The 18,616-nt window shown below is 42.0% G+C and overlaps 1 protein-coding gene across 1 annotated transcript; it reads left to right on the forward strand.

Moving 5' to 3' along the window:
- The first annotated feature begins 116 nt into the window (after positions 1 to 116).
- WDR82 (WD repeat domain 82) lies at positions 117 to 18,404 on the forward strand. The gene is made up of 9 exons (XM_027038880.2): positions 117 to 345; positions 4,380 to 4,477; positions 7,459 to 7,525; positions 12,097 to 12,196; positions 12,683 to 12,799; positions 13,033 to 13,188; positions 13,627 to 13,696; positions 14,489 to 14,631; positions 15,623 to 18,404. The coding sequence occupies exons 1-9, from the start codon at positions 185 to 187 to the stop codon at positions 15,650 to 15,652; spliced, it is 942 nt and encodes a 313-aa protein (XP_026894681.1). The 5' UTR covers positions 117 to 184; the 3' UTR covers positions 15,653 to 18,404.
- The last annotated feature ends 212 nt before the right edge of the window (positions 18,405 to 18,616 follow it).

The following is an 18,616-nucleotide window of genomic DNA, read 5'->3' on the forward strand; positions in this document are numbered from 1 at the left end:
GCGCCGCACGTGCAGGAGGAGGAAGGGGTGGAGGCGGCCCGACTGTCGGCCGCCTTTCCGCTCGCCGCCGGCGCGGCGCCCGCCCCGCCCGGGTCGGCCCCTCGGCAGCCAGCCCGCCCGCCCGCCTGCTGCCGGGCCCCGCCCCAGCCCTGCGCCGCCGCCACCGCCTCCAGCAGCCGCCGCCATGAAGCTGACCGACAGCGTGCTGCGGAGTTTCCGCGTCGCCAAGGTGTTCCGCGAGAACTCGGACAAGATTAACTGCTTTGACTTTAGCCCCAACGGCGAGACGGTCATCTCGAGCAGCGACGACGACTCCATCGTGCTCTATGACTGCCAGGAGGGCAAGTGAGTGCGGCGGTGGCCCTGGGCCCGGGCCCGAGTCTGTCCGTCCCTCCCTCTCTCCCTCTCGTGGCCCAGCGCTCGCCCCGCCGCCCGCCCCCGGCCCCGCCGCCCTCTCCGGCCTGTTTTGCACTCGCTGCCGCCAGGGCCGCTTCATTCCGAAGATGTCCAGGAGACCTTTTTAAAAATAATAAGAATAGTGAGAGTGATACTACCATCGTTATTATTTTGCTTGCTTTCGGCCTCCTGGAAAAGCGCTTCCGTATCGCTTGCCAAACCCCACCTTGACCTTGACCTTTAAACGCCCGGTCCGCCCACCTGGGCCCCAGCAGGTAGCTTTTCCGCTCCTCCGACTCTGTCAGAGGTGCCGGTCGGCTCTGGCCCCCCGCGCGGAACCGCAGAGGCTGCGCTCCTGCCTCAGTCAAGCAGCGTCACAGCTCGCTGTCTCTGCCCTCCTCGGTGACCTCGATTCAGCCCTGGCACTCCGCCCATCCCCTGCCCCTTAGCTTCCCGCCGCCTTCTGCCGGAAGGCCGCGTGGGTTGCAGTTCTTAGCTGTCAGGATTTATTTGTTGTGCCTCTTTGGGCCCCCTGTCTTTTTCTTTCGGTTCCAAATCATTCTTTTACTCCCTCAGACCCATTGCCCACATTTGTAGTTAACTTTTTAACAACACCAGAAACTTTTCCTTTTTGCCAAAAAAACCTAACTTGTCTGTCCCATCCTGACCTGAATGGGAACCTACTAGGAAAACATAGCATCCCAAAACAATTTTATGTTTCCTCTTATATATATTTCTAATTTACACTTTATGGTCCAACTGGAATTACCAAAATTCAGGGTCTGATCGTGAAATTTCTGTGTTGCCACCGCACTGCATCTCTAAAGTCTTATAAGCACATTTTTGCCTTTTTCTCTGGGGACCTTGTCAGCTTCACCTCACCCTTTATAAACCTGCTTTGCTTTCTCGTTACTAAATTGTGAACTCCTTTGGAGCAGAAAGTGGCTTAGGCTAGATTCGATTTCCCTCAGCCACCTTCTCCAAGCAGGCTTGTGGCTATTTGGTATAATTCGGTGGCTAGTGGTTTTGTCAGATTTCATTTTGTTACCTAATTCCAGATCTTATTTTTTGAATCGTTGGGGTTTTCTCTGTCTTTTCCAACTGTTCTTTTTGCCTTTTGTTTTGTTTAAAACCGATGCCTTCTGTAAACTTTCTTTGGAACTTGTCTCTTCGTTTGTGAATTCGGTTATCTAAAGTAATGTTGTTTTGGTCTAAGCTGTAACTTCTTCCCAATTTTTTCCCACGGGGGCTATGGAAAAGTATTATGTAACTGGCTCTGGATCTGCCTGCAGTATGCAGACGAGTGGCCTAGAGTGGTGGTCCTAAGGGAAGAGAGCATTGTTAGCTGGACCAGTGCTGACTTGAGTCAACGTTATTCATTAGTAGATGTATTTCTGTCCAGGTTTGGTCATTTGAATCAGCTTGGAAGAGAGAGTAACATATAGAGCTGGAGTCGGGATTAGGATTGTGGGTTCCTGGGACTAGAAGTAATTTGAAGCTGACTGGCTTGAAGTGTTGAGTGCTTGTGCACAGATTGGAACCTCTACCTGGAACCTTGATGATGGAGATGTGTGTTCTCATTCAAAGGAGATGAAGGTTGTGATAGCCTTCTTAGTAGTTTCTCTCTAAGTATAGCATAATTTCTACTTGTTGGGAGCAGTGACATTTTACTTGGAAGTAAAATGTTAATTTTATGACATGCAGTTTATTCACTCATGTAGCTTTTTACATAATTACAAACTTACAGGAAAGTTAAACAGTATTTCAGAGATCCATATCGTCCAATAATCAGTTACATTTTACCTCTTTTGCATTACAGCTCTCTGTGTTAAGTATTTAGGTATGCATTTTTTAATGAACCATTAAGAGAATAAGTTGGAGGTGTCAAGCCCCTGATCTCCAAACACTTCAACATGGATTTCCTCAGCACAAGGACATTCTTTTACACAACCAGAGCACAATTATCCAAATTAGCAAATTTAGTATTGATATAATAGTATAGGGCATTCTCTTTTAAATTTTCTCTTATCAATTAATTGTGACCTTATTTCATTGTGGTCTATGGCAAGGGAGTGGCTTGGTAGTTAGGAGACCTGGGTTCTAGTTTGGCTTTGTGACCAGGTATGTGACATTGGTTAGATCACTTCTCTGAGTATTAGATGACCTCTTTTGCCTTTAAGAGTCCATGATCCTAAGGGGTAATGTGAGGAAAAAAATGTGCCACTAGTATAAGTCAAATCAACATTGGTAGAAGAGTAGTGTTTCCTTGGAAGTCATAGTATCTCTACTAGATGGTACTAAATGTTAGAATTTGGGAGTTTGAAGATGGTCAAAACAAGATTCTTTATACTTAATATTTTCCAGTTTTTTGTTCATTTTGTCCGTTGTTTTTGTTCATCCGTTGAGTGATTTTTCAATTTGAAAGACTTATAAAATATATTATCTGCTAGGTGATGAAAATTTTTCATAATATTTTTTATTCATGCCTGATCACCAGAATCGTAGTTTGTGGAAAGAAGCTTACCAAAATATTCATGGAAAAATGTTGTGCATGGGCTTTGTAAAGATCCTCTGAAATGGATGCAAAAATTAGGATCTTGTTTTCAAACTAGGAAGTGGTATGAGGTAAAAGATTTCTGTTATGAAAAATGAATCTCAGGTTAGTGTTTGAGACAAATAGGCCATACATAAGTGGAACTAAAAACTTTCCTTATTCCATACCCTTTAACATTGGCTCTTCAGGATATGTCTTCACTATTTTAGACTGAATTGTTGGGATAAGTAAGCTTCTTTTTCCACTTGTAGAAATAAAGTCAACTATTTTTTGAGAGCAAGAACACATGTATGTGCATACATGTGTTTGCTGTTTACCACACAGTAACCCCACAGCAGAGCCCAGGGTAGGGGATTCAACAGGGTAGCCTTTGAGCTGATCTTTTTAAGCTTTCAGTTAAAGGTGAGAATGTGGAAAATTCAGTGCATTTGGAATGAGAAGCTTGTTTGGAAATGAGTTTTGGGTAGGGTAGTTTTGGAAACCCTTGACCTCACTGACATTAACAAAAATTGAAAGTGCAAATATTTGAGTTCTTAAAGCTGCTTGGGTAATCTGATTGTTTAGCATCTAGGCTTCATTGAGAGGGCGAATTTTTTTCTTTTTCAAAATTGGAACTCTTTGTAAACATTGGTATACAATTTATAAAATCCTCCAATACCCAAATGTAGAACATTGTGAGCTTTTGGTTAAAGATTTTACTGAGATCAGTTTCAGTTTGATCTTTGATTTTCGGGGTCCTATAGAGGAAGACATTGAAGGAAAAGGAACTTCATATGAATTTGTAACTCCTAGCTTAGAATTATGTGATTTTACATTAAAAAGAAAAGAACCAATGACCAGTTTTTTTCTAGGGAGAATCAGCCTTGCCTTCTAAAAGCCTCAGTAAGTACTTTGGACTTGTAGAATAGGAAGGATAGATAGCTTCTGCAACTGCAGGTTATATTAGGAAAGACAAGCAGTTTTACATCTGGTTTCAGTTTTGATAAATCATTTGTTTCTTCTTGAGAAAAGATCTGGTTTCTAAGTGAATGGCTCAAGAAAAGTTTGGGCCTCACTAATTTAACATATTCCCATATCCCTCTTTGTTATAAACTGTGACTTGTGTTTTGTGTGCCTTTCTTTCCAAAAAGATGTACTTTTTCTCAAAACTTACTTCTGAACATTGTAGTAAAGACTCAGTTGAGCCCTCAGATTTACTTCCACTTCCTAACCTCAGCATTTGTTGTTTAGAGGTGAAAGTCTGTTGCACTTGATTGATTCCATTTGTTTTCTCTCGTTTGGAAGAAATTGTGTTTCTTTCCAGTGTTAGAGCTTCCAAAGAATTCTCATCCTTGCCACATCATTCAGATTCTTCTGTTTATATGAAGATCCTAGGTTTTGGTGATGGAGGATTTTGATGGTTTTCTTTCTCTGTCCATTTCCTCATCAGACCAAAGAGAACCCTGTACAGTAAGAAATATGGCGTGGACCTCATCAGATACACCCATGCAGCAAACACAGTCGTTTACAGCTCTAACAAAATAGACGGTAAGCAAGCCTTCTTTTTAGGAAGTAATGGTTATGATTTCTTTTGTTAAGTAGTTCTTGGAATCTTTGTGACGATTTCTGCTTTGCTTAAAGTTTCTGTAATTTAAACATATTTTCTTAAGATGTTAGCAATTGTTATGACTGAAGGGATGCTGGAAACAAGCCACCAATACTTTTGAAGGACTTGAAATGGAGTATGAAAGGTCTCTAGATTAGAATGGAGAGTGGGTATAGGAAGCAATGAATTATATTTATAGTTTGTATTTCTTTAAACTTGAAAGAATACTTTTTGAACAAATAAAAGGAAAAACTATTTGACATACAGCAAGTGGCAAATAACCACGAATGTTTGAGCTGTGGTAGTTTAGGGACCTTAGATGAGTTTTTGGTGTATGCTCTACCTTTCATGGTCTGTGTCATGAAGGACAGTGTATTGAGCTTAATTATGTTTAATTTTAGGGACCATTTTTAATCTGAATTTTGTCCCTTTTCCATTTTATTTATTTTTAAAGACTTTATTTGTAAGTAATCTCTATACCCAATGTGGGGCTCGAATTCACAACCCTGAAATCAAAAGAGTCACATGCCCTTCAGACTGAGCCAGCTAGAGGGCCCTTCCCCTTTTAACTTTTAAATAAAGTTAATGGCTTTAAAGAGTAAAGAGTTATTTTTATAAATTAAATTTGTGAATTTCTTTATCTAATAAATGATCTTGATCTTGTTTTTACCTGCATTTATTTCCCCTGGGATAAGTCATTCTCAGTTGACAGTTCATCTTGGTAGTTGAGGACTTTCACCTTAGGACTCTTTTTTTTTTTTTTTTTTCCATTTATCTCACTGATTTATTGATTGTCTCGCTTTTTATAGTAAGTTTTTTTTTCTTTTTTTAAAATTTTAATGTTTATTTTTGAGAGAGAGACAGAACATGAGCAGGGGAGGGGCAGGGAGAGAGAGAGGGAGGGAGACACAGAATCCAAAGCAGGCTTCAGGCTCTGAGCTGTCGGCACAGAACTCGATGCGGGGCCCCAGCCCACAGACTGTGAGATCATGACCTGCGAGATCATGACCTGAGGTGAAGTCGACCACTTAACCGACTGAGCCACCCAGGCGCCCCTGCAATTAAGATTTTTCTAATGTCATCCACAAAGATCACTTAGACTGCTGTTTTGGCTATGCTTATCTCAGAGCAGATGGGCGGAAGTCCTTTTTTTTTTTTTTTTTTAAATGAGACTTTTCTGCCTGTACTGATTTTTAGTAAGTATATCATTTCTACTTTTCATGCCTCTATTTCAGAAGTGGTTTTCTAAGTAAGCAGTGCAATTGATGCTTTTGGACAAGAATATAAAACATTAGGATCCTGAGGAAACATATCTATGTGATCACCTGAATGACTGGTATACTTCTTCTGGTGGGGTGATTAAATGTGAGGATTCTCCAAATATGGTGCAAAATGAGGCAAATGTGTGGCACTTGCAGCTTTGCTGCCAGGCCTCTGCTGGGAGGATGTTGCCTTTCCTGTCTCGAGTGCATCCTGAAGAGTTCCTCCAGCGCTCCGTTTCCTTTTGCCTGATTCCAGGCTGAGGTAGTAGTTTGTACAGTTTGAGGGTCTATGATACCACCCGGTACAGGAGATAACTGTACAGGCCACTGCCTTGCCAGGAACAGTGCACCAGCTACTGAGTGGGGCGGAGAGGATGGCGACTCCCTGCTCATCTCTGGGAAACCAGGTAATGGGGAGGAAAGTCTTTTTCTGCTTAGGGCAGGTGAGTAGTTACTAGCAATAGAACATTCAGGAAGACTTCATAGTTGTCATTCTAGAACTTTGAAGATTTTCAAGGAAAACTATATAGAGTTCAGTTTTGGAACATACGAAGAGTGTGGTTTTCCCTCTCCCGAGTTAGACTCCCTGTTACTAGAAAGTACCCCTGTGAACAACTGGAATGACTTGGTGCTTTCAGCCTCTTTGTTTCTGTGTTCTGTTTGCCTCTAGAATGTTCTTTCTATGCTTTCCTATCTATATTGGCACCATTTCCTATTGCCTTTTTCGCAACAATTGCTTCCTACTCCTAGTCTTTTGCAAGGCATAGTACTTTCTAGTTCTGTTCTTTATGGCACTTCATTCCCTTTCCACCGCCATCTTTTTGTTTACTCTTTCAGGTAGAATCACTTGGTTTTTAAGAGTGTTTGTCTTTTTCTCCCCAAGCACAAATCTCTATGATTATTCTTTTCTTTGATATTGACAGAATCTCGCTGCTGTGACTTACTGATGTATTTATGAGTTTAATTTTTAAATGTTTTAAGATCTTTTTAACCCAATTTCCTGATTTGTTCTTTTGGACACTTTATTATTATTATTATTATTATTATTATCAACTGACTTCTCTCTGATGCACAAAGTACCAGTGGATAGCTGGTTAACTTAAAAAGTAGTAGGACGTTACTTCTGTTTCCATTTGTTTAGTTTTGATGTAGATTATATACCCAATTAACATTTAGGTCCCTAACACGCTGTTGGAGAACCCTGGACAAAAATATTATGCCAGAGTTCAGCCTGATCCTCAGTTTAGCATGGCTTCTTAATTCTTTGAGCCTGTTTCCTTAGCAGCTAAATGTTTTCCTTTAAGGCTTGCCATTCTGTGAGCACTGAACCTATTGTGCTTTGTGGGGGTGGTGCAGGCAGGGTATATTTGCAGGACGGGTTGCATTGTAACTATGCAGAAGCCAAAGATTGGTGGTAACAATGATTTTTAAAAATTGCTGTATATGCTGTCAACTTAAGAACGAACTCTGCTTTTGAATTATGTGAAATCTGTAGTGCCCATTCTTCAGCTGTGGAGAGGAATTACTCAGCCTTACTTATTCACACCTTGCTTGAGTTATGGAAAACAATAAATTTTTTGGCCTTGTTTTCAAGATGAAAATGTACAGTAATTCCTTTAAAAATAATAGGGTATCATCATGCCTTATTTGTCTTCTTACAGATACTATTCGTTACCTGTCCTTGCATGACAACAAATACATCAGATACTTTCCTGGACATAGCAAAAGGTAAGACCCAGATGTTACAGAAGTAGTTCTTTTACCCCTGAGGTTACCCAGAGACTAGGAGAGTAGAGAGATTTTATTAGTGAACTAAAGCTAGTTCCTTACTGCTGTTTGGCATTCCTCTTAGTCTTCTCTTGTTAACTCTCCCTAAAACAGTCAATACTTGATTTACTGAGGTTGTGGAGGCAGGGGTAGGACTTCATAGATAAACTGAAATCTCAGTTAAAACATAATTGGGGAAAAAGTGTATTAAAGACACTCAGTGGAAACCTATATAGTACAAATTACATTTATCATTGAGGAACCCCAAATATTAGTTGTCCCTTAATGAAAGGACTATTTATATGTGAGGCCTCTTCCAGTACTGGTGGCCCCATTACAGCAGGCCCCTAGTCTTCATAAACATGTTCCATGTGGAGATATTAATGAGGATGAAAAAAATAATAATAAATAAAATTGTCCTTTGTGACTTTTGAAAGTCCAGAAGCTTGTTTCCTTATTCTGTTTTGTAATGCATTTTGTTTCCCTCTGTCTCGTACCCCAGTTCCCCCAGTGTTTTTTCTTCAAATATTCAAGTTTGGGTTGAGTGTTAAACACATTTTCCTTTGGATGATTTTTTAATCACTGAGGGTATTTCCTCCTGCTTATGTTTACAAACATACATTAACACAGTACAACTTGGAGTGGTACAGAACCTTAACAGGAGATGGACCAAGAGCACCCTGTTTTAGGCTGCACTTTTGATTGGGCAGAGCATATCTATGTTGCTGAAGGTGAGAGCTGACAGCTATTGGTTACTGGTCCCAAACAAACAAATGATGGCTTGTGATAAGTAGATGTTTTTGCTTGTTTGTAGTCAAATTAATGTTCACAAATGATTTGAGTTGATTGTAGTTGTTTGAAATTCTTTCCAATCTTCCTGATTATCCAGCTTTTTGATGTCCTGATTCTCAGGAGATAACTTTTTGCCCCACCCCCCCCTTTTTTTTTTTTAAGAAAATCAAGGCCATCCAAAATGAGTTCTTTTCAACTTCCTTGGAACCCTTTCCTTGAAAAGAAGCATCCTTTCTTCCTTGACAAAACCAACCTCCTTCTTTCTACTTGTTTCCATCTTCTTAACTAGACTTTTCCTTGCTGCCTACAAACTTACTTGGTCTTCCTTATCTTAAATCTATTTCTTGAACTCATCTCCCACTCCTTTTAACTGTCAAACATGAAAGAATAATCTGCATACTCCCATCTCCACCTCCTCACTCATTCACTGTTTAAATCATTTGGTCTAGTCCCGGGCTCATTTATGGGGCTTTTTCCATGCTGTTTTACTCCTCTTTCCCTGCTGTCTCCAGTTAAAATCTGTCTTCGGGGGTGGGGGGTGGGGGTTGGTTTTAGGGTTTTTGGGTTTTTGGCTTTTATTGGTGTTCAACTTCTCAGTGACTTTTTTTTTCCCCCTTTGGCAGCCTTACTTTCCCATTTTGGTTTCACTCTTGCAATTCTTGGCCTTTCTTTCTCCTTTTGACTCTAAAATAAGTAAGATTTCACCCTAGCTTTTCTCCTGTCTTGATATTTTCTCACATCTTCATCACTAATTTCATTTACCTCTACTCGGATGGCTTCCCAAATCAATATTTTTAGCTCATGTCTACCCTGATTTCCAGACTCCATTTCCACCTCCAGGTTTTATATACATCTACGTGGATATCTCTTTCATGCTTCCACCTGACAGGTCCAGCATACCATCCCTCGTTACATGCTGTGGGCCATATCCTCTCTGTCGGCCTCATGTTTCTTTATCACTGTCCCTTCTAATTATCCTAACTCAAAGCCTCTGTTCCCTGTTCGCTTTCTTTCCCTTGCTTTCACATCTAGTAAGTTGTTAATCCTATTGATTCTACCTAGGTTTAACCTAGTGTGTCACTCTCCTTTTCTTCGGCCCTGGCTCATGCACTGTAAAGTGAATTACAGTCAAATCCTAATTAATCTCCCTATCCCTCATCATCCTTCTTTAGCATCTTGTATTACAGTTCCGACCACTTCATAGTCTATCTATATCTCTGTGGAGAACTTTAATAGTTCTCCATATCTGTCTGCCCCTTCCCCTTGGAGTGAGGCTTTCCTCCCTCTGGTTGTGACTCATTTTCCCAACATTATCTTCCACCACTCAAGTTGAGGTGAATTCTGGGCTGCTTCCTAGACATGGGCCTCATGCCTTCCTGTCTGGCACTTTTTTTGTAAAGACATCTCTCATTGAAATCCTGTCCACCACATGTGGTGCTTCTTCCAGAAAGCCTTCTCTGACCCTCTCTTGGAGTTCCCTGGACTGGACAGTTAAGCTTTCTTAGAGTTGGGCTATTTTCGTGTTGTTGTTTGTTTCTGTTTTTGTTTTTAAGTTTATTTATTTTGAGAGAGAGAGAATAAGCAGGGCAGGAACAGAGAGGGAGGGGGACAGAGGATCCAAAGCAGGCTGTGTGCTGACCGCAGAGGGACCGATACGGGGCTAGACCCATGAGATCATGACCTGAGCCAAAGTTAGACCGACTGAGCCATTCAGGTGCTTCTAGAGTTGAGGTTTTACTCCTCGTTGTATTCTCTTCACTTCTCAGCATAGAGCCCAAGATAGACTTTCTCTGAGCTTTTGACCTGAATACAGTGACCTAAAATTACATGTACGTATGCATTCTGCTCACTGTTTTATTACCGCCTCAGCATTCCCAGGAAATTTTGGCTTACGGTATCTTTAAATGTTTAAGTTGAGGAACTAGTATGGATGTTAATTGAGTTATATTGGAAGAAATTTTTCTTTAGGTAAAAATTTAAAGAAAAAAAAGTACATTTTCCCATTTTCTATTCATGGCATAAATTTGAATGCTTTCCAATGGAACTAAAACCTTCTGAACCCCTTTCAGTGTCATCCAAAACTTGAACCTACTCTATTTCTATATAAAAGATCCATTCACAAATGAGCTGTGCAATTTGGTCATCTTTTTGACTTCAAACTTTTATCAAATGAAACAGCACAACACCAACATTTCCTTTATAATCTTCATCTGTGATACCAGCTTCTGTATCTATGAAGTGTTTTACGGCCAAGCCAGAATTCAGAACTACTCTTCCATAGTCCAGAAGGAAGAGTTATCCAAGTGTCTATTTCCACAAGGGCCTTCTCTATAGGTGGTAATATAGACTCATAGGCATTATATATACAGGTCATAGCTTGTGGCCCTCAATGAAACTTCACTTGGGGCTTTGGTAGAGCCACATGCTGTCCTTCATTGCAGGCCAGGCCCAAATGCTTGGGAGGTGGCTGGTGTCTTCATAGCAGAGTGGCAGAGTGAGAATATGAGCAAAGGGGACAAGAGAGCTCGGGAGCCCTTGGAAGAAATGTTTTCTAGTGAGTGACTCTTAGTGGTATAACCATAAAAGGGGACTCATATCAGAAATAACAGTTGCTATTAGCACAGGCCTGTGGCTTGGCTTAGTAAGTAGTGCCCAAACCAACAGCCTCACCATCACCTGGGAGCAGGTTCTCAGACCTACTGGATTAGAAGTTCTGGGAGTGGATCTCAGTAGTCTGTGTTTTTAATCCACCCTCAGATAATGCTGATTGTACTCAGGTTTAAGACTGTTAGTATAGTCCACAAAATTCTAGTTAAGTAATTAAGGATTTTTTGGTAGGTTTTGTTTTTTAATTAAGATATAGTTTAGTACCATAAATTCACCCTCTTAAAGTATACAGTTCAGGTTTTTAGTATATTCACAGAATTGGGCAACCATCACCACTAATCCAGAACACTTTCATCACTCCCAAATAGAAACCCTGTATTCATTAGCAGTCACCCCCCATGCCTCCTCCTATAAGTTCCCAGCAACCACTAATCTTCTTTCTATATCTATAGCTTTGTTTATTCTGGACATTTTTTATAAATGAATGAGACAGTTTGTGCCCTTTCATGTCCACTTCTTTCACTTACCATGTTTCCAAGGTTCATAACATGTTGTAACATGAATCAGTACTTCATTTCTTTGTATTATCAAATGTTTCATTGTATAGAGACACCACATTTTGCTTATCCATTCATTAGTTGATGGGCATTTGGGTTTCCACTTTTTTGCTATTATGAATAATGCTGTTGTGAGCATGTGTGTACCTTTTTGTATGGACATAGGTTTCCATTTTTCTTGGGTATATACCTAGAAGTGGAATTTCTGGGTCATATAGTAACTACCTTTCACTTTTTGAGGAACTATAAATCTTGCAAAGCACCTGCACCATTTTACATTCCAACCAGCAATGCATGAGGCTTCTAATTATTCTAATAGGTGTGTAGTGGTGTCTCCTTGTGGTTTGCTTTGCATTGGAGGCTTAACATTTTTATGCTGTAGCTCGAAGTTTGTTTTTTCATTATATTAGTTGCTTTTGGTTATTCCAGATTGTTTATATGTGTATGTTTCTTAAAACGGCAGTGTTGGGAGAACAGGTATATATAATGTAGCTAGGCAGGTAGAGTGGTTTAGAGTTCACATCCAATTTTTGCAAATATTATGCTTCAACTCCTATTTATCTTGATGCATTGCAGGGTGGTGGCCTTGTCCATGTCACCTGTGGATGACACTTTCATTTCTGGGTCTCTTGATAAGACCATTCGACTCTGGGATCTCCGGTCTCCTAACTGCCAGGTAATGGTACCTCACAGTTAGAGTTTTCTATGGTAGGCACTATCATCAGCTCTTCCTCTCAAGGAAAGGAGAAAGTACTCGTTCCATTCTGAGATCCCAAAGTCTTTCTAAACTTTGGAGAAAATCTGTTTTCCTGGTAGGTGGCTGGTAATTAAGCTAATACCCTAATCCAGTGCATATTGCATTATGCTCTGTGGATTTTTGCTTTCAAAACCATTTTCCTGAAACCTGTGAGCTATAGCTTTTATGCTCAAAGAATTTGTTTTTATTTGGATTCAGTGTCTATAGAGTTGTACAGTTAGGGTTGATGAAACCAGTTGTATGGAGACCTGTTTGCAAAAAGCCTTATTTTAGTTAGGTTTGTTTGCTTTTTCCATTCTCTGGGTAGGTATCTGTTTGTGTCCTTTCTTAGTTTTCATTGGAAAAAGTAAATTACATGGTGGTAAGATCCTGGGTTCATTAACCTTTTTTCTTATTTTTTCATAGGGCCTCATGCATCTACAAGGCAAGCCAGTTTGTTCCTTTGATCCAGAAGGGTTAATTTTTGCTGCAGGTGTCAATTCTGAAATGGTCAAACTTTATGACCTTCGCTCTTTTGATAAGGTAAATCTTTGAATCTTTGAGCTATCTTCATATCATGGAGGTTTTGAAGGGTAAGATGAGAGCCTTTTCCATGATAAAGGAGGTATGTGGTAGACACTGGCGAATGTCAGAGCAATAGTTCTTCCTTGCTTTTCCTAGCCAAAAAGGAATCTAAAGGGACAGAATGAGAGTTGGCTCTGGCAGAAGGAATATTGATGGGCCTTGGGCTGGGGCTGCTGTTTTTATCATTTCAGGGGCCATTTGCGACTTTTAAGATGCAGTACGATCGGACTTGTGAGTGGACAGGACTTAAGTTCAGCAATGATGGTAAACTCATCCTCATCTCCACCAATGGCAGCTTCATCCGTCTCATCGATGCATTCAAGGGAGTGGTGATGCACACCTTTGGGGTGAGCTGACAACCTTTGAGCATGGCTGTTTCCATGCTCCTCCCTCCTGGGCTGAGAATTGTGGTAGCTGGTTGATGGAGACCAGTGGTTATCCTTGACTCACTGATGGAAGCATGGACATGCATTTTCATTCTGAACATGAACTAACTTCTCTTGGATTCTGAGACATTCACTTCTCTCACATAGTGTCCCAAGTTTGGAATTTAGATACAAAGTAATTCCTTGCCATAATAATTTTCTAGTTGCATTGAATATGGAGTTGGGGATGGGGGTGAACTGTAAAGGGTGGCAGCTGAGTTTGGAACCTTGGTGGCACTTTGCATGAAGAGGAGAGGGTTTCATGGAAAGGAAGGTGATGTGTGTGCTGGGTAAGTGTTTATAGGCAATTATTTTATATTAATAGGGCTGTGATAAGAGAACTGTTCTGCTTTTTTTTAGGGTTATGCCAACAGCAAAGCTGTCACTCTGGAGGCCTCATTTACTCCAGACTCCCAGTTTATTATGATTGGTAAGCTTTCTTTATCCCCCTTGGGGGGTTATTTCTCTGTACTGTGTATTTTTTTGTTTTATTTTTGTTAGTTTTAACTAATTAAAATACTATCTATTATCCTCTTGATGGGTGTTCTCACCTATCTCACCACAATGTGTAGTCTTATGCCAAAGGTGCAGTGTCTTTATCCTGATTTTGACTTCTTTACTGGGACCTGGCATTAATGTTGGTTGGACCAGCATAAGAGTTAAACTCCACAAGCACAGTCTTACTAATAATACTGGCTTTCTGATTTAACCCTGCATTCGGTTTTCAGTGGCTTGGTGTTGGTGGGATGTGATGGTATTTAGCCCCCTCCTTTTTTAAAAAATTTTTTCCTTTAATGTTTATTTTTGAGAGGCAGAGCACAAGCAGGGAAGGGTCAGAGAGAGAGGGAGACACAGAATCTGAAGCAGGCTCCAGGCTCTGAACTGTCAGCACAGAGCCTGATGTGGGGCTCAAACCCACGAACTGTGAGATCATGACCTGAGCCAAAGTCAGACACTTAATCAACTGAGCCACCCAGGTGCCCCGTAGCCCCCTTTTTAAATGAGAAAACTAAAGTTAGAGGGGAAATCACTTGGATGGGAACAAATAACTAGGGTTAAGGTCAGTTTCCAAAGTGTCCTTTCTTCACTGCCCCTTCTCCCTCAATTTCAGATGAGGGCCAGGTCCTGAAGCTTGACTTTTCTCCAGATGTCAGTCTGTCTTTCCCACTTTTCTTTGCATTGTGCCTTGAGCTGTTGTATTTTCCTTTATCATTCTCTTTAGGTTCAGAGGATGGCAAGATCCATGTCTGGAATGGAGAGAGTGGTATAAAAGTAGCTGTGTTGGATGGCAAACACACAGGCCCTATTACCTGTTTGCAGTTCAACCCCAAGTTCATGACCTTTGCCAGCGCATGTTCCAACATGGTATGTGAACACAGGAGATGTCTTCCATATAAGGGCCCTTTCCATTTGGGGTGGTGGGTGCTTCAGTGAACTGTGTCCTAAATAGGTTCCTGATAAGCATCCAAGTTCATGTTTCTCAGCTCATGGCTTCCCTGGTTCACCTCCTATTATCTGATCTCTGGTTGGACTTGGCTTTCACTTTCACCCTTATTTCTATGATCTGGGATCACCTGTAAGCTGCTGGGAGACCTCAGGCCCATTTTTGCTGTAGCCCCTGGTTTTATGACCAAACTACTTGGGACTATGCCTAACAATTTTTTGGCTTCTTAAAATACTTCGAACCAGCCTATTGTGGCTGCAACCTCTCTGTTTGCCATTTCTCTTTCAGTTTATGCTGAATTCCTGAGAAATTTCTACAGTTGATCATAACTCACTACTTAGTGTTTCCTCCAAGTTCCTTATGTTTCTAGGCAATGCTAGCAGAACAAAGCGTCCGTGTGTCTCAGCCTCAGGTTTCTTTTTAGCATCTCTTAAGTATACCTGGGTATTTGAGGATGAGGGATTTCACTACTAGCCTACCCAGAACACATTGCCCCCTCGCTCTTTTTTTGTTTTTGACACTGAGGAAACGATGTCAGAAAGAAATGCAGCAAAATCACCTCAGTCCCTGTCACTTTTTTACAGCTTGAGAAGGAGAGGGCATGTTGGAGGTCACCTGGCAGATTGGCAGTAAGGCCAGATACCCACCTCCCCAGACAGCTCTTTTGTTTTTCCTTACCACTGGACTACGAAGGTAGACAGTGTTGGAGACAGAACCAGCTTACTTTTGCACAGAGGGGGAATGTTTTTCCACAGATTGTCAGAATCGGTTGGTCATGAGGGAAGGCCACCAGCCAAAATTCCTCCACCGTTGGGGTTGGGCACCTTGATGCTGGGGGCACGGTGGTGGTAAGAACCCTGAGTGAGGAGAGAGGCTTGGCTTTTAAAAGTTGATTTATGTTTCTCCTTCCAGGCCTTCTGGTTGCCCACCATCGATGACTGACCTTGGTGCTGCTCGGCTGTTTCTGTACAGTGAGGGTGGCCAACAGGAAAAAACTCAGAGGGGACTGAGATAATGGATCGGATCGTTTGACTGGGCTGGAGAGCATCCTTCCACATGGCCTTCCCATGGATGTGCTGTACATCTGCTCAGAAGAAAAAAATTACTTTGCCGAGCTTCTTCAAAAAAGACTGTTGGTGTGGCAGATTCTGTCAGGACTTAGATTTTCCCGCTGTCACTGCACTGAGCTCCTCCAGAGGAGTGACCAGATTCATGATTAGGGTATACTGGGGCCCTCGAGACGCCTTCAATTTTGAATGTATTTGCTGCTGAGGAGCCGGTGAAGTTAATTCTGCACATCCCTTCTCCCACCCCCATAAATGCATGGGAAGCCACAGTTCTGGTTTTGAGATGCTAGGGAAGCTCAGCACCCCTTGCCCGCACCCTGCATGTCTTGTTACTGGGTCTCCCTGTGTCATTGTGGCAATATTCCACACCCATCATGTTACTTAGGTGCCAAACATTTACAGAAATAAGTCTTCATATATCTGGGGGTCAGAAAGGACCTTGCTTGCCAGGAAGCCTAGCGAGTTAGTCACGTGAGGGTGGGTGATCTGGGCACGCCTCAAGGCTCTGAGTGTTGGATGGGAGATGGCCCAGGAGCCTGAAGGGGAGGGAAGTGGGGGTTGCAGGTGAGTTCCATGGCTGGGAGGTTTAGCAGTAGCCTGGTGTGATCCCCCGTCATGAAGACAGACCTGCGGTCTTTCTGGGTGCCTACCAAGCTTGGTTTTGTACAAAAGCAAGGTGGGAGTCTATTTTTGTACATGAGATACATCACGCTTTCCTGTGGGCCAGTATTGTGGAGTGAGTCTGAGTTGTTTACACTGATGCCTTCCCTGCCCACCACAAATTGTGTACAGAGTCTCCAGATGATACCACCCCTTCCCCAGCTCCCAAGCAAGAGCTGGCTGTAGGCCTGTGTTATATGTTATATTTAGCCTTTTTATATATGACATGGGGTTTCTGTTGTTTGTATTTTAGCACAGTGTGTACACCTTCATTTAAATATATCCGTGTGTGCATACATATATATGTATATGTATGTATGCATATATATATATGTATATAAAATATCTGTCATTTCTCAGAGTTCAGCAGAAAGAGGTCGAGTCCTGCAGCCCGAGAGAAGACTGCATCCTTGCTAATAGTGTTTGCCACAAGTGTTAGTGAGTCTTCCCTATTACCCTTTTTTCCTTTGGGAGACAGAATGAAGCAAAGCTTCAAGTGTTTGCTGTTCCCACGGCAGCTAACTGAGGGTCTTGGGATAACTTCCCTTGTATTCCTCAAGCCGCACTTTGGGGCCCTCTCTGCAGTATTAGCCCCCTTTTTGCTCGGTGATGCTCTGTCTGCGCTTGTACGTGTGTGACAGTCACTTTTGCATGCCCTTTGTGCCTGGCTTCCGGCATCTGGGGACAAGATGCTGGAACCAGAGCATTTTCAGTTTGTCTGAAGCTTCTTTTCCAATTACAGGTCATTCCTGTTTACCTGGTATGTCTGCTTTTTTCTTTTCCTTGCCTTCTCTTGGAAGAGGGAGAGGTCTTGATCAGGGTTGAAATGAGCTACAGCTGGCTCATGGCCTTTCCTTCCCCTGCATGGCCTTCTTAGAGCAGTACCAGTGGCATGTTATTTCACGAAGCTCTCAAACATTTAAGTAGGTCATAGGTTCTCTGCAGATACAGAAACGGGCTCCACAAGGTTATGACTTGCCCAAGAGTACATAGTTGCTAAGGGGGAAGCAAGCCATTAACTGCCTTTGTTCAGCAGCAGAAATAGGCTGTAAATTGCCAGCAATTACTGTTTTGTTTTGTTAGCAATTACTTTTGACTTGTTTCTCAAAGGGCAAAGGGCATACATCTTTCCAAAATGTCGACTGGAATCTGCAAGCTTTTCTGCAGTGCCACCCACTGTATATAGCTCTGCCTTATCAGAATGGAGAGACTTCTAGAAACCAGATGATCTATTACTGCCCAATCCTGGCTCTCCAAAGTAGAAAATTCATGGTAGGAGTAACTGTTCAGAGTGCTTGAGACTGGGTTTATAAGAAGGGCTGCCTAATAAACATACCTGCAGCCAGAGCAGCCACTTGCCTGTCAGCAAGGAAGATGATTCCTCTCGAGAGTTCTTGTGTGTCCAAAGCTGAGGTACCACGTTCTTTGGAACAGGCCCGTCACTGCCCCTCTTTCTAGGCACCTGTGGCTACAGAGCTGGCTCCTAAGTTGGGAAGGAAAGGGGAAAGCTACAGCTGGAAGTGATTGGACGTGATGTGGTAAGAATAAGGCAGGATAAAGGGAGCAGAGGGGCTGGGGCTGCAGGGGTGGAGCCAGTGGTGTTCTAAGCTCTCTAGGATGGGAGGGGCGCACCACACTTGAAGAGTCCAGGCCAAAGCCACCGATTTATGTGGGACACTGCACTGCTCAACCACCAGCCAGTGGGGGATTTTTTAATTTTTATTTTATTTTTTTAGATAAAACTTCCCTGTTGCAATCATAATTAATGCTTATTGAGGAAATTTGGGGAATTTTAAAGTGAATCAGTTTGCCACCCAAATGCTACCACTGTTAATCTTTTGGTGTTAAATGTTCCTCTAGAAATTTCTGTGCATAGATTTTTGGTGTGTTTACATAGTTGTTATTCTACTGTATATACAATTTTATGTCCCTTTTGTACTTAACATATAAACATTTTTTCCATGTTACCAGTCTTAAACAGAGTTTTATGGTTGTAGCTTTTCTGTTGAGTTTCCATAGCACTGTTTGCCTGGTTCCTAGAGTTGGAGGGAGGGATGGGTTGTCTCCTGTTAGTCCTCCTGATTCCCTTTGGGACTCTGGTAATGCTGTGTGGATGGATTGTTGGGCTCCCTGGGACTGCCTCTGCCTGCCCCTGGTGACCAAGGCCTGTCAGCTGTTG

The sequence above is a fragment of the Acinonyx jubatus genome, chromosome A2, assembly GCF_027475565.1.
Source record: "Acinonyx jubatus isolate Ajub_Pintada_27869175 chromosome A2, VMU_Ajub_asm_v1.0, whole genome shotgun sequence".
In the NCBI taxonomy this organism is placed as follows: Eukaryota; Metazoa; Chordata; class Mammalia; order Carnivora; family Felidae; genus Acinonyx; species Acinonyx jubatus.

Bases quoted from the DNA above. Each gene is read 5' to 3' on its own strand.
- WDR82 (XM_027038880.2), top strand. From the start codon at position 185: ATGAAGCTGACCGACAGCGTGCTGCGGAGTTTCCGCGTCGCCAAGGTG. The intron at 346-4,379 runs GTGAGTGCGGCG...TTTCCTCATCAG, and splicing joins TATGACTGCCAGGAGGGCAA to ACCAAAGAGAACCCTGTACA. The intron at 12,197-12,682 runs GTAATGGTACCT...ATTTTTTCATAG, and splicing joins TCCGGTCTCCTAACTGCCAG to GGCCTCATGCATCTACAAGG.